This window comes from Microcaecilia unicolor, chromosome 12 (assembly GCF_901765095.1).
Source record: "Microcaecilia unicolor chromosome 12, aMicUni1.1, whole genome shotgun sequence".
Classification (NCBI taxonomy): Eukaryota; Metazoa; Chordata; class Amphibia; order Gymnophiona; family Siphonopidae; genus Microcaecilia; species Microcaecilia unicolor.
The window spans coordinates 5,105,769-5,133,691 of NC_044042.1; the positions used below are offsets into that span (position 1 = coordinate 5,105,769).

General features: G+C 47.0%; 1 protein-coding gene and 1 long non-coding RNA gene across 4 annotated transcripts; one reads left to right on the top strand and one right to left on the bottom strand.

Moving 5' to 3' along the window:
- LOC115482110 lies at positions 1 to 4,731 on the top strand. Its single transcript, XR_003944034.1, has 3 exons — positions 1 to 101; positions 2,299 to 2,302; positions 4,720 to 4,731. It is a non-coding gene; the product is annotated as an uncharacterized LOC115482110 (long non-coding RNA).
- On the bottom strand, positions 96 to 26,998 carry RAB7B (RAB7B, member RAS oncogene family). Of its 3 annotated transcripts, XM_030221677.1 has the most exons (8): positions 26,617 to 26,998; positions 20,425 to 20,566; positions 14,106 to 14,280; positions 12,718 to 12,778; positions 12,395 to 12,521; positions 11,245 to 11,460; positions 7,174 to 7,299; positions 96 to 1,674 (listed from the first exon to the last, which is right to left on the bottom strand). In XM_030221677.1, exons 4-8 carry the CDS (start codon positions 12,768 to 12,770, stop codon positions 1,594 to 1,596), a joined length of 603 nt encoding a protein of 200 aa, XP_030077537.1. In that variant the 5' UTR covers positions 12,771 to 12,778; positions 14,106 to 14,280; positions 20,425 to 20,566; positions 26,617 to 26,998; the 3' UTR covers positions 96 to 1,593. The 3 variants fall into 3 exon arrangements, with proteins under 3 accessions (XP_030077537.1, XP_030077535.1, XP_030077538.1); XM_030221675.1 differs by lacking the exon at positions 20,425 to 20,566; XM_030221678.1 differs by lacking the exon at positions 20,425 to 20,566 and having other exon boundaries at positions 26,613 to 26,998.
- Positions 26,999 to 27,923: the final 925 nt, after the last annotated feature.

A 27,923-nucleotide genomic window follows, 5' to 3' on the forward strand; every position in this document is an offset into this window, starting at 1 on the left:
AGCTGGGTGTGAACCAAGGACTGGGTTGAGAACCCCAGATCTAAAAAGATGCTTCCCCTGTAGCTTCCTGTCACTTTTAACCTAAAACAAAAGGGGTAAAAGTCATCCCCCCCCCCTTTGTGTCAATACCACAGACTATACGTTTTTATTTGTTGATTTCACACCTCACCAATTAGCCCTGGGGGGAGGGGGGACCATGGTCCTTAAGGGCCACAACCCAGACACATTTTCAAGATTTCCATAATAAATATGTAGGAGACTGATTTTCATTGTATGCAAATCAATCGCATGCATATTCAATCTAGGAAACCAACTAATTTGTGGCCCTTGAGGACCGTGGTTGTCCCCCTCCCCTATGTGCACAAAGGGACACTATTAATAGCATTTACCCCTTAAAAGAAAGAAAAGACAAATAAAACAAAACAGGGATCTAAAGAAAATGCACATTTTTGCCTGCAGACTCCGAGTTGAGACGGACGACATGACAGCTCTTTCGCAGCCCCTTGCGTGATCTGTGCATACTTTCAGCATGTGAGTATGTCCATTTCCAGATCAGCAGCGCTCTGTGTACTCTTGATTGTCACTGAGCCTGATTGGTAAGTAAATACATTTTGTGTTCTGGCTAATGTAAAAAAAACAGCGCCAGAGCCAGGTTACACTATAATCTTTAAGGCTGAGGCTCTGCCCCAGCTCCCCTGGGTTATCAGCATGGGTGTGGTATATGAGAAATAAAGCCCGGTTGGCCCGCTGCCTGGAGAGATCCCAATTCATAAGCACTGCCATACTGGGAACGCCAGCTCCAGCTGAGATAGAGCCCAGAGATTATAACTTAAAAGCAAGATTACAACAAAACTTCCCTCAGTCTGGATGGGTGAACTTGTTTCCTTGTTTAGAAGTTTGCAAACGAGGGTGTTTTTGAATCTGGGTGCGTGTCGGCATTGCTGTTTCTGAGGTCAACCAAAAGACAACAGAACCCGTAATGTCACGGAGAGATTTCAAAGCCAGGATGGTGTGTCAGAGCCCAGAGGTGCTGCTGAACAATTCTCCACATCCTTCTCACGTCCTTCTGTGACTAAGGACTGTGCGTGGTCTCTGCATACCCGAGGCTGGTCTCCCTGACATTCTCCTGGTCAATACTGAAGAGCTGCAGATGCAGCTGTGTAACACAAGGTCAGGCAGCGCTGGGACTCATCTCTCTCTGTTTGTTGCGAGAAATGCACTTCTGTTAATATGCAGCGAGTGTGCAAATGCTGCTAAAGCTTTGGTTTATCTCTTTTTTAGGACACAGCCTGGAATTTGAGCGTAGAGTGGTTAAGGGTCCAGGTAGTGAGCCTCCCAGTGGCAGGTGCTCGGTCATGTGCGTCCTACCCCTCTGTCTTTCCTCTTCAGGTGCTGGAGCTTGTTGCCGTCCTCTGCTGCCACGAGACCCTGCAGGAATGAACTGTGGCACTCAGACCTCATAAGCCATATTGTCAGGCCTGAATTCAGTGCAGAGAAGAAACCACCCCAGATCTTCCAGACCGCAGGTGGAGGCGAGGCAGGTACAGACAAGGAGTCAGGCCTGTGTCAGTGTGTCCAGGCCGGCAGGACTGATCAGCAGCAGGTTCTAGCGGTGGGCTCCAGGGATGTCAGCTTAACAGAATCGGTCAGATAACTCTCAATTGATTCCCAGTACTGTAAGACAGACAGAAAAACATCCCCTGATGATAAATGCTTAACTTTCCCTTCACTTAAACGAAAATTAACAAACAGAAATCAGACCGGTCAATATTCAGCCAACAGCGGTCAGTGCCACTAAATAGCTGGGGCCGTGCTGAAAACTGGATCTTATCGACCAGGTTCTACATGAGAAGGAGGTGCCCTCACCCCCTCTGTGTCACCCTCCCTCCCCTATGACGAAACTTAGAGACTCCCCTCACACACACACATATACTCTCTGTAGCCTCCTCGGGCCTAGCTTTGATATTCCTGGTGGTGATACCCACTCAGTTGCAGCTCTGGCCTCAAAATAGTTGCCCTGACCTCTAGCAGGTGTAAAAGTGAGGGAAACTGCACAGTACAGGGCTGCTGTGTAGTCTTCCCCTTGCTGTTCCTAACAGTGCATCAGTGGCTGTATCTAGCTGGTGGCTGGCAGCCAACTGGAGTGAGGTTTTGGTGGATTTCTCTAGCAGTCGGTCCCAGCATTTTGTTTCAAGCCATCTGCAGATCTAGGGGTTCTAGGCTGCACTTCTGAGCTGTTGTTTTTCCTGCACCTGAGGTACTCAGACCTTCTGGTACCAGATCCTGCCAGGGGATTAGAGCAGTTTCTGGCACTTTCTGGAAGGGGAGCCTAGAAGCAAGGGAGGAATTGGACTTTCTGAGGGGGTGTTGCTAGTGGCACTAGTATATTTCCCCATAGAAGATTTAAGCGCTGACTTTGCCACCAAAATCTGTCTTTGAAATCTCTCCCTCCACTGACATGAAAAAAGGATCTGCGGAAGCTAGAAGAATGGTCTAAGGTTTGGCAATTAAAATTCAATGCGAAGAAATGCAAAGTGATGCACTTAGGGAATAGAAATCCACGGGAGACGTATGTGTTAGGTGGGGAGAGTCTGATATGTACGGACAGGGAGAGGGATCTTGGGTTGATAGTATCTGAGGATCTGAAGGTGACCAAACAGTGTCTCAAGGCGGTGGCTGTAGCTAGAAGGTTGTTAGGCTGTCTAGAGAGAGGTGTGACTAGCAGAAGAAAGGAGGTGTTGATGCCCCTGTATAAGTCATTGGTGAGGCCCCACCTGGAGTATTGTGTTCAGTTTTGGAGACCATATCTTGCTGAGGATGTAAAAAGAATTGAAGCGGTGCAAAGAAAAGCTACGAGAATGGTATGGGATTTGCGTTACAAGACATATGAGGAGAGACTTGCTGACCTGAACATGCATACCCTGGAGGAAAGGAGAAACAGGGGTGATATGATACAGACGTTCAAATATTTGAAAGGTATTAATCCGCAAACGAACCTTTTCCGGAGATGGGAAGGCGGTAGAACTAGAGGACATGAAATGAGATTGAAGGGGGGCAGACTCAAGAAAAATGTCAGGAAGTATTTTTTCACGGAGAGAGTGGTGGATGCTTGGAATGCCCTCCCGCGGGAGGTGGTGGTGATGAAAACGGTAACGGAATTCAAACATGCGTGGGATAAACATAAAGGAATCCTGTTCAGAAGGAAGGGATCCTCAGCAGCTTAGCCGAGATTGGGTGGCAGAGCCAGTAGTGGGAGGCAGACTTATACGGTCTGTGCCAGAGCCGGTGGTGGGAGGCGGGGCTGGTGGTTGGGATGCGGGGATAGTGCTGGGCAGACTTATACGGTCTGTGCCAGAGCCGGTGGTGGGAGGCGGGGCTGGTGGTTGGGGGGCGGGGATAGTGCTGGGCAGACTTATACAGTCTGTGCCCTGAAAAAGACAGGTACAAATCAAGGTAAGGTATACATAAAAAGTAGCACATATGAGTTTATCTTGTTGGGCAGACTGGATGGACCATGCAGGTCTTTTTCTGCCGTCATCTACTGTGTTACTATGTTCCTGTGCTTCACTGACTGAAAGTACAGTAAAGTTCCAGTTTTAAGTTACCGCATGGTGTGGTCTGGATTTTTGCATGGATGGACAGTCTGATGTCTCGCTTGCTCAACCCTCCAGCCTTAAGGTTGGCCCTGACCCTGGTTCCACCAAATGAATAACTTATGTGCCCCTTCTCCCACCTTCCGGGTTGTGTCTAGGCATTGCCTAGGCACCTCTACAAAGGGGCCTTACAAAAGTGCCATGAGAGAGCCACTAGAGGTCAATGCAGCCATTTTGAGGACAGAACCATGACAGGCAGGAGCAAGTGGACATTGTTCCTGCCCTTAGGGCCCCCTAGACCTCCAGGGGGGCCTAAAGGGGGAGAGAGTGGGGGCCTGGACTTGTCTTCAGGGGTTAGAGAAGGGGAATCAGAGGAAGGGAGCAGGCACCAGGAACTGGCCAATATTTGGACCGGTGCCTGATTAACTCAGCAGCTAAAGTTAGGCCAGCCATTTTGCGATTAGCACTTTGATTACCACCACTAACCAGTTCAGTACAGGCTTCACTCATAGAAGGCCCTAGCACTAACCGGACAGTACAAGGGTGGTTAAGCTTAAGCAGCCCTTTCCGGTTACGTATTGCTGAGTATCAGTGGATAGGAGATGGAAACAATTTAATCAGGCAAGACAATCTCCTGCCCGGTGGTCGCTTTGAATACTGACTCCAGAATACACAGTGACACTTTTCTTTACTGGAGTAACTTCACACATTTCTTGACTAGGCTTTGGGACTTATCCTTGGGGACAATTTTCAAATGGGTGATCTTACTTCACAGACACGAACCCAAAGCCCAAAGCAGTCTACATCACAGATGAAAATACAATAACTGATACAGATTAATTCCTTACTGAGCAATTGGCCCATCCCTGTAACACAAACCTAAAAGGAAATCAATCAATCATTATTCCAAATACTCACAGAATCACATAATCCCACACCTGCCCTTCTAATAGCAAAGTCCAATGTACCAAAGTAGCAAAACCCCAGAAATCCAACCCCCCCCCCCCCCCCACTAAACTAGAAAACCTCAGCACACCAACCTCCCCCTCCCCCCAATCTGTCACAGGTCAGCAATGGATAAAAGGAGTCAGAAATCCACTTAAGGACACGCATGTAATGAGATCAGGATTTCATCTCCACACGGACTGCTGCCTCTTCAGCACAGTCGGGCCTTGGAAAGGGAAAACAACATTATGTCTACATATAAATGTGGCTTCATAATCCCAGCATTAAATCAGTGTATAAGAGCTTCCTCTTCTGAGTTAAGACTTCTCTTCTGAGCTTCCTCTTCTGAGGCCTTGGGCTCTCAACACTAGCCTCTGCCGTCTCTGTAGGGACCAACTTGATGAACAGATTTATTTCATGTGGGATAGACTCAGAAGAAGAGTAAATTGTACTGAGAGCCGGTCGCGTAGCTACATGGGGCCACGGGGGGCCTGAACCCCGCAAATTTCCTCTGGGCCCCTGGTTTTGCTGGCGGAGGTTTCACTAAAAGGAGCGTGCAGGACGTGAGGGCAAGACAGAGAAGGCAGGCAACACGGTGGTGCCGGAGACTGGCGCTGGACAACGCTTCAGCTGGCAGGGGTTGGGGACCTCCGCTAGCCAAGGTATTTGCTGCGGCAGTGGGTGGGGAGCAGCAGGGGGGAAGGAGGGACGGTGGCAGGGCAGCAGACCAAAATGTGCCCCCCCACCTCGGGCTCTGGCCCCCTCTCACCTCGAGGTCTGGCTACGCCCCAGAGACAAAAACGGAGATAGAATTCAATAAGGCATGAGATGAACACAGAGGATCTCGAAATAGAAAATGGATGGCATAAAATAAAACCCCAAACTTAAATGGCTGTATGTGTGGATGGAGGTTCCGGCAGTGATGAACTAGGACCGGTGTCGGGCTCACTTGTATTGGCTGTGTCCCATATATGATAATCTGGTTTAGGATGGGCTGGAAAGGGCTTGACCAGCAACTTCAGTAGCTGGAACGCGAAGACAGTGCCAGGTAGACTTTTATGGTCTGTGTCCCACAAGTGAAAGAAGGATTTGGATAGGCTGGAGTGGGCTTCGACGGCAACTCCAGTAGTTGGAACATAAGGACAGGGCCAGGCGGACTTCTACGGTCTATGTCCCAGAAATACCAAAGGAAGACCATGATCAAGTATTTTATATCATGTTCATTGTTGATTTAGTCATGAAGTGATAATGAGTGTGACTGTTGGGCAGACTGGATGGACCATTCAAGTCTTTATCTGTGTCATCATTTACTGTGTTACTAAGACACTGGAAAGTATCGATTTGATAGCAACTCCCTCTGTGACTTGCTAGCTCATTTTCGAAAGAGAAGGGCGCCCATCTTCCAACACAAATCGGGAGATGGGCAGCCTTCTCTCAGGGCCGGCCAAATCGGCATAATCGAAAGCCGATTTTGGCCGGCCTCAACTGCTTTCCATCGCAGGGACGGCCAAAGTTCAAGGGGGCGTGTCGGCAGTGTACCAAAGGCGGGATGGGGGCGTGGTTAACAGATGGCCGTCCTCTGCCGATAATGGAAAAAAGAAGGGCGTCCCTGACGAGCATTTGGCTGACTTTACTTGGTCCCTTTTTGTTCACGACCAAGCCTCAAAAATGTGCCTGAACTGACCAGATGACCACCGGAGGGAATCGGGGATGACCTCCCCTTACTCCCCCAGTGGTCACCAACCCCCTCCCACCCAAAAAAACTAATTAAAAACATTTTTTCCAGCCTCTATGCCAGCCTCAAATGTCATACCCAGCTCCATCACAGCAGTATGCAGGTCCCTGAAGCAGTTTTTATTGGGTACTGCAGTGCACTTCAGGCAGGCGGACCCAGGCCCATCCCCCCCACCTGTTACAGTTGTGGTGGTAAATGGGAGCCCTCCAAAACCCACTGTACCCACATCTAGGTGCCCCCCTTCACCCTTTAAGGGCTATGGTAGTGTTGTACATTTGTGGGTAGTGGGTTTTGGGGGGCTCAGCACCCAAGGTAAGGGAGCTATGCACCTGGGATCAATTTGTGAAGTCCACTGCAGTGCCCACTAGGGTGCCCGGTTGGTGTCCTGGCATGTGAGAGGGGACCAGTGCACTACTAATGCTGGCTCCTCCCAAGACAAAATGGCTTGGATTTGGTCGTTTCTGAGATGGCCGTCCTTGGTTTCCATTATAGACGAAAACTGAGGCCGGCCATCTCTAAGGTCGACCTAAATGTTGAGATTTGGCCGTCCCCGACTGTATTATCGAAACAAAAGACGGCCGCCCATCTTGTTTCGATAATGCAGGTTGCCCCGCCCTTTCGCAGCGCCATCCTTAGAGATGGGCGTCCTTATAGATGGGCGCCCCCATTTGATTATGCCCCTCTTGGATTCCCAGGTGCAACCATGCTCAGGGATCAGTGACTTGCAAAGGGACCCAGGACTATCGTTCCTCCCAAAAAGCTTGATGATAGAAAGTTGCATAGGTTTGTCATGGATTCAGGCTGGAGTGTTCTTTGGTAGGTCTGGGATGGCGTCAGTATGGCCCATTCAACGCTCTGGCTGGATGGTTCTGCTGCTCTTTTCCAATGAGAGGTACTTACCCGTTTCAGGGCTTGCCTCGCCACAGTTTCAAAGGCTTCTTCCACGTTGATATCATCCTTGGCACTGACCTCAAAATAAGGGATGGCTCTTTCCTTACACCAGCAGGCAGCTTTTTCCTTTGATACCTGCAATATGTACATAAGTACACAAGTACATAAGTAATGCCATACTGGGAAAAGACCAAAGGCCCATCAATCCCAGCATCCTGTCCCCAACAGCGGCCAATCCAGGTCAAGGGCACCTGACAAGCTTCCCAAACATACAAACATCCTATACATGTTATTCCCGAAATTGTGGATTTTTCCCAAGTCCATTTAGTAGCGGTCTATGGACTTGTCCTTTAGGAAACCGCCCAAACGCTTTTTAAACTCTGCCAAGCTAACTGCCTTCACCACGTTCTCCGGCAACGAATTCCAGAGTTTAATTACGCGTTGGGTGAAGAAAAATTTTCTCCTATTTGTTTTTAAATGTACTACACTGTAGTTTCATCGCATGCCCCCTAGTCCTAGTATTTTTGGAAAGCGTGGAGCAATATGCTTTGCTAATCAATCTTACTATCAGTCGCAAACCACATGTAGGGATCCAGTCAGCAAACACACTAAATCCCAATGCTTATAAAAAAGGGTAAGAAGTCTTCTAACATACAATGGGGTCCTTTTATAAAGGTGCGCTGAAAAGCGGCTTGCGGTAGTGTAGGCGTGGGTTTTGGGAGCGTGCAGAATCATTTTTCAGCGCGCCTGTAAAAAAGGCCTCTTTTTTTCCCCCTGAAAATGGACGTACAGCAAAATCAAAATTGCCGTGCATCCAATTTGGGTCTCTGACCTTACCGCCAGCCATAGATGTAGCGGTAAAGAATTTGGGCGGTAAGGACCTACGCGCGTCAGATGCCACTTGGCGCGCATCCGAAAATAAAAATTATTTTTCAAGCGCGTGCCAAAAATGAAATTATCCGCAAGAGCCACGAGGTAGTCGGGCGTTGGCGCCTACGTGGCTCAGTAAAAGGGGACCCTATATTCAATATCTCTATCAGTCTTCAGAAACCTCAGCTGGTGACGCGCACGAGTAGAAGGACAAACGTGAATGTATACGGTTAAGGACCGGCCCTAATGCGGCTTACATTTGGGCGAAACGTGGCCCGCGTCGGCAATGAGTCCTTTTAAGTGAAGTGATTTACAATTTATATTTATAAAATTATGCAAATAAGGCAAAAAACTGGTTTTAGTGAAATATTTTTCTAGTGAAACCAGTGATGATTGTGGTGAGTCACAGGGTTGAAATCCCTCGTGTGAAATGAGTCAGCAGCTGAGGTTTATAGAGATATTGAGCTGTGTGTATATTAACTACGTTAGAAGACATCCTGCTCTTTTTATAAGCGTTGAGAATTAGTGTCTAAGATGGAAACAGGTCGTCAGGTGACTGTCCCTGTGCACCGTGAGGTGAGTAAGGTGCAGGGACCAGATGTCTGAAGCCTCCTGTCTCGTACTCTCTGTACACTTCCGCCCGATATTCAGCCAGTTATCTCCCGCCGATATGCTATTTTACCAGTCAGCAGCTGTGTCTGGCCAGTTAAATAGTTTTGAATATCGAGGGGTGGGGGGTCATGTTTACCTGTAATTACCAATGTTTATCAATGCAATGGACTTTTGGAAAACAAAAAGTTGACGTGCACAATTTTACTCAAAGAAAAAGAAAAAATATATAACTAGACCCCACCATCCATAGTTTAAAAAATGAAAATAAAATAGCAACTGACATTTAACAGCACATAAGAAATGTTAAAAAGCTAGTTTAACCCAACAAACCATGTCCCCTCCCCCATTCAAGAGCAGCCACGACTCCGGAACCAGCCCAAAGCCTGTATGTATTTTTATTTTTATTTATTACAAAGCTTATATTCTGCTTAATCCATAGTTCTTAGTGGATCACAAAATTACGTTCATAATATAAAGGACAAAATGAACTCACAGCATAACATAACACCATTACAAATAAAATCGATTACATTTTTCAAAACAGGCACCAAATCCTCCAGCTGTGTATGCTTTGCATGAACAAAAGCAGAAAGAGTGGGAAAAGTCCTTCCACAGCTGTCAAACAAGAAACAACAGGGTAGAGGAATGTTGCAAAGAAGGAACAGAAGTCAAAATTTCCAAGAGGTTTCTTCTCTCTAAAAAGTCAAATGAGTCACCCTGTTTGTTTGTTGCTTGCTTGGATAAAGAACAATGTTTTAAGTTCCCTTTTAAATTCTTTAAAATCTGCAATATTCCTAAATTTTAAAGGTAGCCTATTCCAGTGAACTGGACCAGCCATGTAAAAAAAATCTTATGTTTATATTCATCAGAATGTCTAGTAAATGTTTGGTTCCCGATCTCAACAATCGATTCGGCTGGTAAATATGTAACGTAGCTGCCAGTATCTCTGAGACTTGTTGTTTTAAATTCTTAAATGCCAGAGAATTTTGAATTGGACCCGTTGTTGAATAGGCCACTAAAAGAACGCATCACGTTCAAACTTTGCACCCTAGTCCATAAAATCACCCATGGTGACGCCCCAGCCTACATGTCAGACCTAATAGAATTACCACCAAGGAACGCAAAAAAATCTTCTCGCACTTTCCTTAATCTTCATCCTCCCAAGTGTAAAGGTCTGAAATACAAATTGATGCACGCATCTACCTTTTCCTATATGAGCACGCAGCTATGGAACGCGTTGCCACGTAACCTGAAAACGGTCCATGAATCGACCAATTTCCGTAAACTACTGAAAACTTATCTCTTCGACAAGATATATCACAAAGATCAACACGTGTAACTGTATAATCTTTAAAATATCCAGAAATGTCTTATAATGTCTTTTGCTTTAATACAATCATGTATTTCACCACCGTGTAACACAAAACCCTCTGTAAAACCAAATGTATATTCTCTTCTATTTCCAGTATCCATGACGAATTGTAAGCCACATTGAGCCTGCAAAGAGGTGGGATAATGTGGGATACAAATGCAATAAATAAATAAACCAGTGTAAGTTCTTTAAAACAGGAGTAATATGTTCTGAACATCTGGACCCTGGCCAGCGAGTTCGGTGCATTTTGTAATGCTTTTATCTGTGTTTTCTGAAGTCCTAATTAGCATAGTGAAAATATGGAGCGATTAGGCTCTGTACAACAGTTTTTAAATTTATTTTTATTTGTTGCATTTGTATCCCACATTTTCCCACCTATTTGCAGGCTCAATGTGGCTTACATAGCACCGTGAAGGCGTTCGCCAACTCTGGTAGAGAAACAAATACAGAGTAACGTTATAGTAGTTTCATAGTTACAGACACAATTGGGAATAGTCGAGAAGGAGAGACATATAGTGTTCATTACGAGGTAAACATCTCTACCAGGGGCATATCTGGAATCCGGCAATAGGGGGGGCAGGGCCAGAGCCAGAGAGAGGGGGCACATTTTTGCCTCCCTCCCCCCCCCCCCCGCCGCCGCCGCCTCTCTCCACCCCCCCTGCCGTCAACCCTCCCCCACTGCTTACCTTTGCTGGCGGGGGGCCCCAACAACGTACAACGTGCTGCGACGTCAGACTCCGAACTGGATTCAACGAATCAGCACTGCAGCGTTACTTCTTTGCAGCATGGCCACGGAGGAGTCGGAGGAAGACGAAATATGAAGACTGCGGGTCAGACCTCAGCTGGCGGAGGTTGGGGCCCTCCGCCCACCAGCAAAGGTAAGCAGCGGGGGAGGGTTGACGGCGGGGAGGGGGGCCAGGGCGAAATCTGCGGGGGCCCAGGCCCCTGTGGCCCCACGCAGATACACCCCTGATCCCTACCAATGGTCAAAAGTAAAATCGGGGTCTTATTAATATTCAATGTCAGGCCATTGTTAACAGAGCACAAAATTAACTTCAACCTATTAAATGTAGAACAGATTTAAACAGCTAGAGGAAGGTGAGTGTCGGCCCCATCAGTCTTCCAGTCACAGATGTGTGTAATATTAATGACTTGGGGGCTCTCACACCACTGACAGAATCCACCCCCTCCCCCCACCTCCCAGTACTGAGCCCACCTTTTTTTACCTGCCGATCACTGATATCAATTTTATTCCCCAGCATCACCATGGGGAAGTCTTCTCCCGATGGCCAGATCCTTTGCAGAAAGTCCTGTCGCCAGTCTTCCACAGAGTCAAAGGAATCCTGGTCAGTGACGTCGAAGGCCAGGATGCAACCGTCTGAGCCTTTGTAGAAAGTGGAGACCATGGATCGGAAACGCTCCTGACCCCCCGTGTCCCAGATCTGAGAGAGGTACAAGACATGGCACTGTGAGACATGAGGAGGGTCTCAGACTGCAGAAATCCCAACCCCTTCCATCCAGGGGTGTAGCCAGACCTCGCCGGGAGGGGGGGCCAGAGCCCGAGATGGGGGGGGCACTGTTTAGCCACCTCCCCCCTCCCCCCCCGCGCGCCCGCTACTGCTGCCAGTTTTGGACCCCCCCCCCGACAACAATGACGACGACAACCCTCTTGAACCCCCTCTCCCGCCACCAACCCTCCCTCGCCATCGCCGCTCGCCCCGCTGCCGCATGAAGTACCTTGTTTGCTGGCGGGGGTCCCCAAACCCCGCCAGCCGAAGAGTCTGCTTCAGCACCGGAGTTAGTAGGCTCTGGCGCCTTCATTCAACGGCGTTCGTGTGAAGAAGATCAGCTGGTTTTGACGCCTTACGTCCTGCATGGGGCTACATGCACGGTGCAGGACGTAAGGCGTCAAAACCAGCTGATCTTCACACGAACTCGTTGAATGAAGGCACCAGAGTCTACTAACTCCGGCACTGAAGCAGACTCTTCGGCTGGCGGGGTTTGGGGACCCCCGCCAGCAAACAAGGTACGTCATGCTGGGCGGGCGGCGACGGCGGAGGAGGGTTGGTGGCGGGAGGGGGGTTCAAGAGGGTCGTGGCAGGGGGCCAGGGCCGAATCTACAGGGGCCCAGGCCCCACGTAGCTACGCCACTGCTTCCATCTAACTTCCTGATCATGCATCTGTCAAAATGTCTCATGGAGGGTGGGTGGAATCTGGTCTCTGTGCCTATTCAGATCCAGCATTGTCTATTACTGCTAATTAGGTTGGTTTTATGTACTGTGTTTTATAGCTGGGATTACCTGTACCCTGGGACAGTTCATGTCAACAAGGCCCCTGAAGCTCCTCCTCCTTCCCAGGTGTGACTCAGGAGCTTACCTGGAGTTTGATGCTGGTATCCTCAATTTTGATGCTCTTCGTAAGGACGCTTGCTCCAAGGGTGGTCCGATAATCCTCATAAAATCTCTTATTCACATACTGCTGCAGCAGGGATGTTTTCCCGACCCTGGTGAAAGGAAATACAGGCATAAAACTCCTGAGGATTTGAGTAATTTGAGCAGAGAGTAAACCTTTCAGACTGCTGCTGGGTTCCAAAGAATCGAGCTACTTTATGGGGGTTTTTTTTCAATTATGCTGTTCTATGACAGGGTTCGGGCCCTGGGTATATGGCTGTAGGGAAGTTTGCAGAGAGAGTGTCTTACCCTAGTGATCCCAGAATGATGATCTTCAAGTCAACTTTCTTGCTGGAATTCATGAGAAATGCTGTGGGATAGGACAGGAGAAGTGAAAACATACAGCTGCAGACTGACGGCTCCTCTACCCGCTCACCCACCTGGCACCCCCTGGTTCATCCTCTCACTCAGTCTCTCACTACTGATGCATGCTCCCCTCACTCACTTTCTCACCCACTCATCTCATGGTGTTCATCCCCTCACTCACTTTCTCACCCACTCATCTCATGGTGTTCATCCGCTCACTCACTTTCTCACCCACTCATCTCAAGGTGTTCATCCGCTCACTCACTTTCTCACCCACTCATCTCATGGTGTTCATCCCCTCACTCACTTTCTCACCCACTCATCTCATGGTGTTCATCCCCTCACTCACTTTCTCACCCACTCATCTCATGGTGTTCATCCCCTCACTCACTTTCTCACCCACTCATCTCATGGTGTTCATCCGCTCACTCACTTTCTCACCCACTCATCTCAAGGTGTTCATCCGCTCACTCACTTTCTCACCCACTCATCTCATGGTGTTCATCCCCTCACTCACTTTCTCACCCACTCATCTCATGGTGTTCATCCCCTCACTCACTTTCTCACCCACTCATCTCATGGTGTTCATCCCCTCACTCACTTTCTCACCCACTCATCCTATGGTGTTCATCCGCTCACTCACTTTCTCACCCACTCATCTCAAGGTGTTCATCCGCTCACTCACTTTCTCACCCACTCATCTCATGGTGTTCATCCCCTCACTCACTTTCTCACCCACTCATCTCATGGTGTTCATCCCCTCACTCACTTTCTCACCCACTCATCTCAAGGTGTTCATCCGCTCACTCACTTTCTCACCCACTCATCTCATGGTGTTCATCCCCTCACTCACTTTCTCACCCACTCATCTCAAGGTGTTCATCCGCTCACTCACTTTCTCACCCACTCATCTCATGGTGTTCATCCGCTCACTCACTTTCTCACCCACTCATCTCATAGTGTTCATCCGCTCACTCAGTCTCACTTCAGATTCCTGAGGGAAAAGTCCATTGAACATTATTAAAAATATATTTTTTTTTTTGGGGGGGGGGGGTTGCCGGGTTCTTGAAGCCTGGATTGGCCGCTGTCAGAGACAGGATGCTGGGCTTGATGGACCCTTGGTCTTTTCCCAGTATGGCAGTGCTTATGTGCTTATGTACCTCTCTTACTCCAGTAGACGACTGGGGGAAAGTGCCCCCCCCCCAGACATCTTTTGAATGCAGCAAAAATAAAAAAAAAATAAAAAATTAAGCACACTGTTCACCCCACAGGTGCTTTGTGGGAATTCTGAAGCAGACAGATTTTTGACAGGCAGTTTACAGGGTATTTACCTCTTTCACTCGCATGCCAGGATCAGTATCTCGGTCTCCATATTAACCTTCGAGGTTATTGGCCTCGCAAGAGACAGTCGTCCGTGGGGAGCTGTCACATGTATGCTAAGGACATCCGCACAGGTTTGTCATTTTCTTAATTTTCGAAACTGCTGGGGAAACGCTCTGTGATTTTCTACAGAGAAAAGCAAAAGAAAGACAGAGACATTTACAAAATATTGGGTTGGATTTGGAAAAATGCGGCTACTGTTCTATCTTGTTAGGCAAATGTGCTGGAGTCGGTATTCAACAAGGTTTAAGTGTGCAGGAGAGGCTTCCTGTCCGCTTAAACCCAGCTCAGCCGGCCATCCCTGGATATTCACTGGCACTGTGCAGTTAACTTCCCATCTGACCCCTGGCACTGTATGGTTGGTACCAGGGGCATAGCCAGATTTCGGCGGGAGGGGGGTCCAGAGCCCGAGGTGAGGGGGCACATTTTAGCCCCCTCCCCAGCGCTGCTGACCCCCCCCCACCCCCGCCATTGCCAACCCCCCCCACCACCACCGGCGCCACCACCACCAACAACTTTGCCCTCCCCTCACCGACGACCCCCTCATCCCCAACCCCCACCAGCCGAGGTCCTCTTCTTCTGGCGCAAGGCTTTCTTCTGTTTCTGTGAGTACATGCAGGACGTCAGACTCACAGAAACAGAACGAAGCCTTGCGCCAGAAGAAGAGGACCTCGGCTGGTGGGGGTTTGGGTCCCCCACCAGCGAAGGTATGCGACGGTGGCGGCAGGTTGGCAGCGGGAGGGGGGTCAAGAGGGTCATCAGCAGGGGGGTTCAGGGGCAAATCTACAGGGACCCAGGCCCCCATGGCCCCACGTAGCTACACCACTGGTTGGTACTGGGGAGGAGCACGTGAATATGTGGGTACCAGGCCACAGTCAGTGCTGGAGGAGAGACTTCAGGACCTGAACGTGTAAAGCAGAACCCACGTCTAATATGATAAAAAAGACTTTATTTGAGCCACTCTGTAAAATGTCCCGACGTGGCCACGTTTCACCCACTACAGGTTGCGTCAGGGAATAAAACAGCTATTGCGGTCCCAAAAGGCACAAACACGCAATGGTCGAACCTTGCAGCATGCAGTGTTGATAGAAACACAGCAACTGTCTCTCTCATTCAAGAGAACTCTCTTGAAATGAGAGAGACAGTTGCTGCTTTCAGTGGATTTTAGCTCTGATGATCTTTGTGCCTTTTAGGACCACAGTAGCTGTTTTAGCCCCTGACGCAGCCTCTAGTGAGCATGGTACCAGAAGATTGGAGGGTGGCCAATGTAACGCCGATTTTTTAAAAAGGTTCCAGAGGAGATCCGGGAAATTATAGACCAGTGAGTCTGACGTCAGTGCCGGGGAAAATGGTAGAGGCTATTATTAAAAACAAAATTACAGAGCACATCCGTGGACATGGATTACTGAGACCAAGTCAGAACAGCTTTAATGTGGGGAAATCTTGCCTGACCAATTTACTTCAATTCTTTGAAGGAGTAAACAAACATGTGGACAAAGGGGAGCCAGTTGATATTGTGTATCTGGATTTTCAAAAGGCGATTGATAAGGTACCTCATGAAAGGCTACAGAGGAAATTGGAGGGTCATGGGATAGGAGGAAATGTCCTATTGTGGATTAAAAACTGGTTGAAGGATAGGAAACAGAGAGTGGGGTTAAATGGGCAGTATTCACAATGGAGAAGGGTAGTTAGTGGGGTTCCTCAGGGGTCCGTGCTAGGACCGCTGCTTTTTAATATATTTATAAATGATTTAGAGATGGGAGTAACTAGCGAGGAAATTAAATTTGCTGATGACACAAAGTTATTCAAAGTCGTTAACTCACGAGAGGATTGTGAAAAATTACAAGAGGACCTTACGAGACTGGGAGACTGGGCGGCTAAATGGCAGATGACGTTTAATGTGAGCAAGTGCAAGGTGATGCATGTGGGAAAAAAGAACCCGAATTATAGCTATGTCATGCAAGGTTCCACGTTAGGAGTTACGGACCAAGAAAGGGATCTGGATGTCGTCGTTGATAAAACACTGAAACCTTCTGCTCAGTGTGCTGCTGCGGCTAGGAAAGCGAATAGAATGATGGGTATTATTAGGAAAGGTATGGAAAACAGGTGTGAGGATGTTATAATGCCGTTGTATCGCTCCATGGTGCGACCGCACCTTGAGTATTGTGTTCAATTCTGGTCGCCGCATCTCAAGAAAGATATAGTAGAATTGGAAAAGGTGCAGCGAAGGGCGACTAAAATGATAGCGGGGATGGGACGACTTCCCTATGAAGAAAGACTAAGGAGGCTAGGGCTTTTCAGCTTGGAGAAGAGACGGCTGAGGGGAGACATGATAGAGGTATATAAAATAATGAGTGGAGTGGAACAGGTGGATGTGAAGCGTCTGTTCATGCTTTCCAAAAATACTAGGACTAGGGAGCATGCGATGAAAGCACAGTGTAGTAAATTTAAAACAAATCGGAGAAACTTTTTCTTCACCCAACGCATAATTAAACTCTGGAATTTGTTGCCGGAGAACGTGGTGAAGGTGGTTAGCTTGACAGAGTTCAAAAAGGGGTTAGACGGTTTCCTAAAGGACAAGTCCATAAACCACTACTAAATGGACTTGGGGAAAATCCACAATTCCAGGAATAACATGTATAGAATGTTTGTACGTTTGGGAAGCTTGCCAGGTGTCCTCGGCCTGGATTGGCCGCTGTCGTGGACAGGATGCTGGGCTCGATGGACCCTTGGTCTTTTCCCAGTGTGGCATTACTTATGTACTTATGCACCTATGGCGTGGCTTAGTAAACAGGCCCCCTTAATGTTTTAGTTTTCAAAACCATGTAACAAGGAAAAAGAAAAACAGGTTGCAAACACTGCACTCATATCCAACCGTACAGATTACAAGGCCCCCCCCCTCCCCCATACAAACCAGCTCCCACTAAGAAAGAGACAGAATGGTACCGGACTAGAGGCAAGTCAGAACTGAAACAAACAAAGAAATCTATCAGGATCCAACACGGAAAAGAAGACAAGGAGAGGTCCATAACTAGAGCCCAAAAGGAGAAAAGGTTCACGGCAATCCATAAGGCTCAATCACTGTTCGCTCCAGTACCAAGCAAGAAAAGGAGCCCACTCCCGCTGAGAGATAGCCGCTCGCCCCCTTGCTCAAGTAATAAAGCCGTCTGTAGCCCACGAACCTTACGTTCCTCACAATAAAATCTCTCTTAATTCCATGGTATATTTCTGGACACTATTCATGCATCTAGTTTTAGCCCTTTGGAATTCACTACCTCAATACCTCTCTTTGAGCAGGGACTGTCTCTCTTTGTTAAATTGTACAGCGCTGCGTAACCCTAGTAGCGCTCTAGAAATGTTAAGTAGTAGTAGTAGTATAGCAGTGATTTAACCAGAGCTGAGATTGTGATGTCATAATGCCTCATTCCACCAATGCCTAAGAGCCAACCTCATCAGTGATGTCACAATGGCTCGACTGTCCTATACTTGGCCCACTTCCCCCCTTAGTGTGAAGAGTTTCAGTCTCTGGTATCCAGAGCTGAGATTGTGATGTCATAATGCCTCATTCCACCAATGCCTAAGAGCCAACCTCATCAGTGATGTCACAATGGCTTGATTGTCCTATACTTGGCTCACTCTTATCTATTAGATTGTAAGCTCTTTGAGCAGGGACTGTCTCTCTTTGTTAAATTGTACAGCGCTGCGTAACCCTAGTAGCGCTCTAGAAATGTTAAGTAGTAGTAGATTAGAATCTTCGTATTTTTCGTTCAAAAGACAACATGAAACGCATTTATTTACTGATGCGTTTGGTGCTTAAAAATGTTTAGTTATAACAATTAATAAAACTTAAATTTAAAAAAAAAAAAAAAAAAAAAAAAAAAATGTTTAGTTTGCGGTTGCAGTTCTGGTGGCTCAGACGGGGGTTGGAGCACTTGAGCAGTGCTGTACTTTTAACTTTCTTTTTACTTTGATATAATATCTTTTTTTCTAAGATTTTACTGCAATTTTATTCTGTAAACCACCATTGCTATTAGCGATATATCAAAAATGAATAAAAACACTTCTGTCATGTCCCTAGTAATCTTTCCCCTGTCACAACACCGCCATCCATGTGGCAGCTCATTTCATATTACAGGTGTGCAACACAGAGACCCTTGTCTTGTCTGTGCCAGAGCCGGTGGTGGGAGGCAGGGCTGGTGGTTGGGAGGCGGGGATAGTGCTGGGCAGACTTATACGGTCTGTGCCAGAGCCGGTGGTTGGGAGGTGGGGCTGGTGGTTGGGAGGCGGGGATAGTACTGGGCAGACTTATACGGTCTGTGCCACAGCCGGTGGTGGGAGGCGGGGCTGGTGGTTGGGAGGCGGGGATATTACTGGGCAGACTTATACGGTCTGTGCCAGAGCCGGTGGTGGGAGGCGGGGCTGGTGGTTGGGAGGTGGGGATAGTACTGGGCAGACTTATACGGTCTGTGCCAGAGCCGGTGGTGGGAGGCGGGGCTGGTGGTTGGGAGGCAGGGATAGTGCTGGGCAGACTTATACGGTCTGTGCCCTGAAGAGCACAGGTACAAATCAAAGTAGGGTATACACAAAAAGTAGCACACATGAGTTGTCTTGTTGGGCAGACTGGATGGACCGTGCAGGTCTTTTTTTCTGCCGTCATCTACTATGTTACTATGTATGTTGTACTAAAGTGAGGTAAAGTTTTGTACGGTTCAAAAATGCATGCGTGCAAAGCAAAAGGCCTGTGGCCTAACGGTTGGGAGTGTCCCAGCAGGTTTTCACGCAGTTACCAGACAGAAAAGTCCTTTAGCACGTTGTAAGTAAGCTGGCAGCCCAGAACCACTTACTGCCTCCTCGAATCGCAATGCTAAAAGATGCTCAAGGATCCACATTGAATACACCGAGCCGTTATGCCAAAAAGATCAAATTGATCAACAGCCGTTTCAACCTGTACTTTACGATCAGAAACTGTTGGTGATGAAAGCCATCTGAAGCTAAACATGACTACAACTGAACTTCTCATTTTCCCCCTAAACCCACCTCCCTTCTTCCCCCTTTCTCTATCTCTGTTAATGGCTCTCACATCCTCCCTGTCTCCTCGGCTCGTAATCTTGGTGTCATCTTTGATTCCTCTCTCTTCTTCTCTGCACATATTCAACAGATCGCCAAAACCTGTCGTTTCTTTATCTACAACATTAGCAAAATTCACCCCTTCCTTTCTGAATATGCTGCCAAAACCCTTATCCACACCCTTGTCACCTCTCGCTTGGATTATTGCAATTTACTTCTCACTGGTCTTCCGCTCAGTCATCTCTCTCCTCTCCAGTCTGTCCAAAATTCTGCAGCACGACTTATTTTCCGCCAAAATCGTTATACCCACACTAGCCCACTCCTCAAGTCACTTCACTGGCTCCCTGTCCGCTTCCGCATACAGTTCAAACTTCTCTTACTGACCTTTAAAGGCATCCATTCTGCAGCTCCCCATTACCTCTCCACTCTCATCTCTCCCTACATTCCTCCCCGTGACCTCCGCTCACTGGACAAATCTCTCTTGTCGTCCCCCTTCTCCTCTACTGCTAACTCCAGACTTCGTTCCTGTTCCCTCGTGGTACCTTATGCCTGGAATAGACTTTCTGAGCCTGTACGTCTAGCTCCATCTCTACCTGTTTTCAAATCTATGCTGAAAACCCACCTTTTCACCGCTGCTTTTGGCTCCTAGCCACTACTCAATTACTACTACTACTACTTAGCATTTCTATAGCGCTGCCAGGGTTACGCAGCGCTGTACAAATTTAAACATGGGGAAGGATAGTCCCTGCTCAAAAGAGCTTACAATCTAAAGGTAAAAACTATGTAGTCAGTGTAGGTATCAGGAATGGGAAGGTGGTTAGGCACCAAAAGCAAGGGAGAAGAGATGGGCCTTGAGTAAGGACTTGAAAATGGGCAGCGAGGGCGCACGGCGTATGGGCTCAGGAAGTCTGTTCCAGGCCCCCCCCCCCCCCCTCCTGTTCCTTCTCACCCAGTACTTCCCTCGCCCTTAATTGTCTTGTCTGTATTATTTTAGATTGTAAGCTCTATCGAACAGGGACTGTCTCTCTGTGTCAGGTGTTCAGTGCTGCGTGCGTCTGGTAGCGCTATACAAATGCTAATAATAATAATAATGAAAGAAGTAGAAACAGTATAGAAAGCCTTATCAAAGAACAAAGCACTGGGCACTGATGGTATTTCCATTGCAATCTTACAGCAATCAGATACAGCTGTTAGAATACTTACAAGGCTCTGCCAGGAAATTTGGAAGACAATGTCGTGGCTGACTGTGGAAATTATTACACAATCACTCTGATCCCACGTGCCAGCAAGATTGTACACAAGCTCATTCAGTGGAGGCTGAAATCATATCTGGAACAAGAATTACCTGAAGTGCAATGAGGGTTCAGGAAAGGGTGAGAAACAAGAGACATAATCAAAGATGTAAGATGGATCCTTGAAAAGCCAAAAGAATACCAAAAGGTATCTACATGTGTTTCTTTAACTACAGCAAGGCCACATGAAAAAGCTCAGGTATACCAGAACACCAGACTGTGCATAAAAAGTATCAAAGGACAAGGGGGTGGGATTTGATATACTACTGTCTTTCTGTAGTTACAATCAAAGTGGTTTACATTTTACGTACAGGTACTTATGTTATACCTGGGGCAATGGAGGGTTAAGTAACTCCTTGTTCTATTTGAACCATTGCTTTTAGAGTGAAGGAGTGGCCTAGTGGTTAGGGTGGTGGACTTTGGTCCTGAGGAACTGAGTTGGATTCCCACTTCAGGCACAGGCAGCTCCTGGTGACTCTGGGCAAGTCACTTAACCCTTCATTGCCCCATGTAAGCCACTTTGAGCCTGCCATGAGTGGGAAAGCGCGGGGTACAAATGTAATAAAAATAAAATAACTCGCTCAGGGTCCTAAGGAGATGCAATGGGAATTGAACCCAGTTGCCCTGGCTTTCAAGCTGCTGCACTAACCATTAGGCTACTTCTCCACTCTAAAAGCAATGGTTCGAATAGAACAAGGAGAAACAGAATGGTTTAATGTCAGCAAAGGTAGATGATAGGGCTGCATACTTTTCCCTAACCTGTTCAATCTAAATGCAGAACAAAAGATCAGAGAAGCAGGACTGTCTGAAGGAAGCTGAGGTGTGAAAACTGGTGGAAGACTCATCAACAACCTTCCCTATGCTGATGATACAACGTTACTGGCTGAAAGTGAAAACAATCTGAAGCATCTGATTATAAAGACCAAGAAACGTAGTTTCAAAATGGGCCTTCACTTTAATGAGAAGACAAGGATCCTGACAACCGTTGAAAGCAATAATTTCATCCTTAACGGAGAAGCAATAGAAAAAGTGGACCTTTGCAAGTACACTGGGTGACATTGCACGAGGATCTTAGGAGACGAGAAGACTGGGCATCCAAATGGCAGATGAAATTTGTTATGGACAAGTGCAAAGTGATGCACATTGGGAAGAATAATCCATACTACAGTTATATGAGGCTAGGTTCCATATAAGAACATAAGAGTAGCCATTCTGGGTCAGACCAATGGTTCATCTAGCCCAGTATCCTGTTTCCTACAGTGGCCAAGCCAGATCACAAGTACCTAGCAGAAACCCAATTAGTAGCAACACTCCAGAACCTCAAAGAGTAGCAAGATTCTGGAATACCAAAGAGTAGTAACATTCCAGAATCCCAAAGAGTAACGACATTCCATTTAGAATCTCAAATAATACCAACATTCCAGGTTACCAATCCCAGGATAAGCAGTAGTTTCCTCATGTCCATCTCAATAACAAACTATGGACTTTTCCTCCAGGAACTTCTCCAAACCTTTTTAAAACCCAGATTCACTAACCACTGGTACCACATCCTCTGGCAAAGAGTTCCAGAGCTTAACTATTCATTCAGTGAAATAAAGTCACAACCAAGGAAAAGAATCCAGGGGTCATTGTGGACAAATGTTAAAATCTTCTACTCAGTGTGTGGTGGTGGCCAAAAAGCAAAGAGAACATTAGGAGTTATTAGGTAAGGAATAGAGAATAAAACAGAGAATCTCATAACGTCTCTGTATCGCTCCGTGTTGAGACTGCCTCTTGAGTACTGTGTGTACTTCAGGTCAACACATCTCAAATAAGATATAGCAGAATTGGAAAAGGTACAAAGAGGAGAATCAAAATGATAAAAGGGATGGAACTCCTCTCGTATGAGGAAAGGCTAAAGGGGTCAGGGCTCTTCAGCTTGGAAAAGAGACGGTTGAGAGGAGGATAGTTCCCTAAAATAGTGAATGGAGTGGAACGGGTAGACGTGAATCGATTGTTTACTTTTTCATAAAGTACAAAGACTAGGGGACATTCCATGAAGTTACACGGAGGGACATTTTTTTGATAGTGTGTCCAACTCGGACTTTGGACGTTTTGCACTAGACGTACCAACTCCGAATAGGAAATATAACCCATTTTTGAAAAAAAGAAAAACATCTGCATCTTTTTTTATAAATACAATTTTGAATAAGGTTTTGTGCTTTGTGCGTTTATCTTTTTAGGCCATTTTCGAAAAAAAAAAAAATACCTGCACAAGTTTAAAAACGCACAAAATCAAGCCATTGGGATGTAGGAGGGGCCAGAAGTTTTAGTAGACTGGTCTCCCAGACATCCCAAGAGAGCAATGGGGCACCCACTGATTATCCTCCTTCCACCAGGTCTCAGAGATGCCTATTATATCTAATTTTCATTTAGTGCATGGAGTTGGTGGCGGCAAAGACAGGGCAAGATTCCAGAAGCCTCTCCTTTCCAGCAGTTGGAGGGGAACATCTCATTTCATGTAGGCTATGGCTCTACTTTTTTCATCAGTGGATGCAGGGGTGCTGTACCTCTCTAGCTGCTTTACAGGATTTGGGTTTGGGTTCTTTTCCTTCGTATGCTCAAACACAGGACAGATGGAATCTCCCTCGTACCTGTTTTGTTTTTTCTTACCTTCAAATGTATCACTACTGGACTGCGCTGCACCTTCGCCATCAGGTCTGTGGGACTTTGGGAAGTTGGATGCTCAGTTTTCACTATGTCCGCAACTTTTAATAAACTGTCTTATTGGTACAGGGTTGTGTGGGATACTATTGGAGTGGGGGGCATCACATGATTTCAGGATCAGTGGTCATTGCATCTTGGGCATAACTATACAGATCAGCAGTTTCTGGACCTTTTTGTGTGACTCTGTATGATTTCAACAAATCTGCTGCTTTGCAAGTACTTCAGTATAAAGTTTTACCCAGAATATATATTACTAAGGTGCAGGGCGTTTCTTACGGTTGTGGCCAGATGGGACTTGTATTAGGTGTAAACATTGGAGGGCAACCTTACCTTAATTTACACCTCCCTAACTGCAAAGGTATTAAGTACAAATCCTTCTATGCATCCAGTTTTTCCTTTCTGGGTAGCCAGCTTTGGAACGCTCTACCAAGACCAATCCGAACAATCAATGGCCTTTTGCCCTTCAGAAAAGCATTGAAGATCCATCTATTCAAGAAAGCCTACCCTAACGATTCAACTAACTAAAGCCTGCCCACGTGATTCTTACCAACGATTATTATATGTTGACCATGTTTTCCATAATCCTTATTGCTATCCCTTATCTTTTCCTCTCCATCGTCCTATGCCTACCTCCTAACGCCCATTTCCTTTACACCTAATTCCTCCTATGTTCAATTTACTTATCCGTTAACCCCATTAATATTACGTTTACTACAAATTGTATATTCTTCTTACGACTTGTAATTCCTTTTTTTATTGTTACTATGTAAGCCACATTGATCCTGCCACGTGTGGGAAAGCACGGGGTACAAATGTAATAAATAAATAAATATAGATGCTTCCAGGTACACATCTCACTGTTAACCCCTTATCTTGTCTTCTGAGCTCTCCTAAACCCACCCAAAACCCATTGCCCCTAACTATACACCACTACAATAGCCCTTATGGGTGAAGGAGGCACCTTTGTGGATACAGGAGGGTTTAGGTGCGTTTTGGGGGGCTGACACTTCTCACCACAAGTTTAACCAGTAGGGGGAGGTATGGGCCTGGATCCACCTGCTTGCTGCTGTAATGGACCTGGCTATAACATCTCAGGCTGTCATAGAGGCTGGTGAGTAATTTTTCTATCCACATTTTTGGGGAGTCATCCCTAGTTCCCTCTAGTGATCATTTAGGGCACCTTTTTGTCCTTTGTTCATTTTAAAAACAGGTGTAGCCCCACGCATTTAGATTTTCACCTAGGACGTTTAGTTTTGTCCCATTATGGCTGTAAAACATCCAAGTTTTAGGCCCGCCCTATTCCCGCCTCCACAACAACCCCGACATGTCCCCTTGTGATTTGGACGCATTGCAAACAAAATGAATACATAAAAGTCTGCAAAACAGGTTTCAAAAATACCGATTTGAACGTTTTGAGAAGAAATGCGTCCAAATGCTCCTTTATGACACTCTTTGGATGCTTTTCTCTTTCGAACATGAGCCTCAAAGTGGCACATTTAAAACAAATAGGAGAAAATAATTTTTCACTCGGGGTATAGTTAAGCTCTGGAACTCTTTGCTGGAGCAAGTAGAAAAAGCAATTAATGTAGCTGGGTTTTAAAAAAGATTTGGACAAATTTCTGAAGGGAAAGTCCATAAACCGTTATTAAGGTAGAGCTTGGAAAAGCCATTGCTTAACCTTGGAGTTAGTTGGCATAAAATCTTGCCATTTTTTCGGACACTACCAGGTTGGACCCTTGGTTGACCCAATATGGCAACTATTATGTTCTTATGTTCTGCTTGGATCAATAATCAATAATGAAACAACAGTCAAGAAATCCAACAATGTAACGCTCTTGGAAGAAGGACTATGAAGGACCTAGACAAGACCTTCAAGTGCAGATTTGACTTGTTCAAGCCTTGATATTTTGAATAGTGTCATATGGATGTGAAAGCTGGCCAGCGAAGAAGCCAGACAGGAAGAAATCAATGTCTTTGAATTATGGTGCCATAAGCACATAAGCACCGCCACTCTGGGAAAAGACCAAAGGTCCATCAAGCCCAGCACTCTGTCTCCGACAGCGGCCAATCCAGGTCCCAAGAACCTGGCAAACCCCCCAAAATTTTATAACGATCAATGGACTTTTCCTTCAGGAATCTATCCAGACCCCCTTTGAATTCAGCAAGGCCAGCTGCCGTCACTACCTTCTCCGGCAATGAGTTCCAGAGTCTAAATACGCACTGAATCCTGTGTACACTGTGGACTGCCTGAAAAACAAATCAGTTGGTTCAGGAGGAGATCAAACTTAAGCTTTCCTTGGAAGCTCCAACGACAAAACTTCACATCATATGACAAGAAAGATCTTTGGAGAAAGACATCCTGCTTCACAAGGTTGAAAGTCAATGCAAAAGAGGAAGGTCAACAAAGTGATGGATTGACCGAGAGCTTTGGATGCCACTCCGTCAATGATTAGTCACCTGACTAAACACGGACAACTCTTCACAGAGTTGCCACGAATCAACGTTGACTCCATGGTACTTAATAACTGCACAAGTAACAGCATGCAGTGACGGAACCGTAACCTCAATGCGCAGACCATGCCCATCCTCCCATCCACCCATAACCCACCACGTTCCAGCCCCATAACAGGTTGTGCAGTTTGTGCGTGAATTAGCGCTGTCATGTCTATAAAGTAACGGTTACCATGAGCTTTAGTAAAAGACTAGTGCATTCACAATGAAAATGTCGTTTCAGAAATATAAGTAATAAAAAAATCTACAATACACAACACAACCTGTAACTTTAACAAATGAACTAAGACATATCTTCTCAAGAAACCCAATGACTATTCCATATGCATTGTTAGCTTATTTATTTATTAGGATTTATTCACCGCCTTTTTGAAGGAATTCACTCAAGGCCGTGTACAGTAAGACTAGACCAAACCTGAGCAATAGACAATAACAGCAGTAAAAACCACAGTAAAACACGGCAAATGTAGTTGAATCAATGTCATCTCTAACAACTGTTAAATATAAGCCACATTGAACAGTTATTGGACAACTGTGGGATACAAGTATGAATATAAATAAAATAAAATACAATTTAACTAAGTAAGTAAGATTGTTTACTAAACCAGAGCTGCGAGTGGCAAGGGAGCCTCGTGGCTCTGAGCCCCTTCCTGTTCCTCAGCCCAGGACTCTCTGGACTGGCCTAAATGAAAGCAAAGTAAGCAGATGGTTCTGGACCCCTGCAGTGGACCTCTCCTTACACACAGCAGCAGCAGGACAATTGAACCCTTGGGGGGGGGGGGGCAGTCTAATTTCACAGCTACATCTGCTCCTTCCACGGTCAGACTCTCTGCAGCGAGCCAGACGTGCTGGTGCTGGTTCTGTGCAGAGTCCACGGATTACTCACAGGCTGAAGGTCCTCCTGGGCCAGCAGCAGCGTCCAGAAGAATTGCTCCCCTGCCCATCCCGGCTCCGGCTCCTCCTGCCCTTTTCTCTTCAGAGGGAACCGAGAACTTCTCACTTTCCTCTTTCTTTCTTTCTTTCTTTCTGCTTCTCTTCGTCTGTCTTGGCCGTCTCTTTCTTTCCCCTCTGTTGATCTTTGCAAGTGTCTGTCTTTTGCTTTCAGCCTCTCTCCTCCCTTCTCCGTCTCCCTCCTTCTTCCTGTCTCTTCCTCTCCCTTTCTCTGTCTCTCCCCACCCACCGTGTCTTTCTCCTCCCGTTTCTCTCCCTGACACTGTGCTTCCCTTTCGGGGTGTGTGAGAAGGAGGGAGGGGTCCGAGGCCAGCTGAGAACAAGTCAGACTTTTACTGGGGGAGGGGGGGGGGGGCAGAGGAGGTACCAGAAATGCGGATAAAAAGCAGCCAGCGAAAGTTGAAGGTTCCTCCTGACAGTTGCAGGAAAACATGGCAGCCTCCCAGTCCCTCCCAGTTAAAATTTCCAGGGGTTGCTTCACTTGCAGATCGGAGACAACCTCTCCCAGTCTGCTTTGTGCACCGAGTGTTACAAATTCCCACCTGGCATCAGTTAAAGGTTTTACTGCCAAATCATAATTTCAGCAGTTCTGATCCCGGCCTGAGGAAAAGGCAGTTCCCCTTAAAAACACGTAGACCACAAGATTTTGTATAGGTTGCGCAAAGTTGGGCGTGTTGCCAGACCTCGAGGTGGGTTGGGGCTAGAGCACAAGGTGTGGGGGGGGGGCACATTTTGGTCACTGCCTCATCACTGCCCCCCTCCGCCGGCACGGCAGCGGAGGGGGGCAGTGGTGAGGCAGCGACCAAAATGTGCCCCCTCTGCTGCGTCACCGCCGCTCCCCCTCTGCCGCCTTGCCACCCATCGTCGCTCCAAATACCCTGGCTGCTGGGGATCCCCAACCCCCGCCAGCTGAAGACTTCGTACAGCACTGGTCTCCGGCACCACCACATTGTGCGCCCTGTTCTCTCTTCCCCTCACGTCGGGCACATGCGGGGAAGAGAGAGCAGGGCAGGCAAAGTGATGGAGCTGCCGCAGACCAGCACTAGACAAAATCTTCAGCTGGCGGGGGTTGGGGACCCCTGCCAGTCAACCAGGGGCCCAGAGTGAATTTGTGGGGGGGCCCAGGCCCCCGTGGCCCCACCTAGCTACGCCACTGGATAAATCTAATTGGCAATCAGCAGTTATGCACGGGTCTGCTCTGCGCCACTTTGTATAACCTGCACATCAACTGCAAAGGTGGGT

Bases quoted from the DNA above. Each gene is read 5' to 3' on its own strand.
- RAB7B (XM_030221675.1), bottom strand. From the start codon at position 12,770: ATGAATTCCAGCAAGAAAGTTGACTTGAAGATCATCATTCTGGGATCA. The intron at 7,300-11,244 runs GTAAAAAAAGGT...TACATATTGCAG, and splicing joins TTGATATCAGTGATCGGCAG to GTATCAAAGGAAAAAGCTGC. The intron at 1,675-7,173 runs GTAAGTACCTCT...TCTGTCTTACAG, and splicing joins CGAGGCAAGCCCTGAAACGG to TACTGGGAATCAATTGAGAG.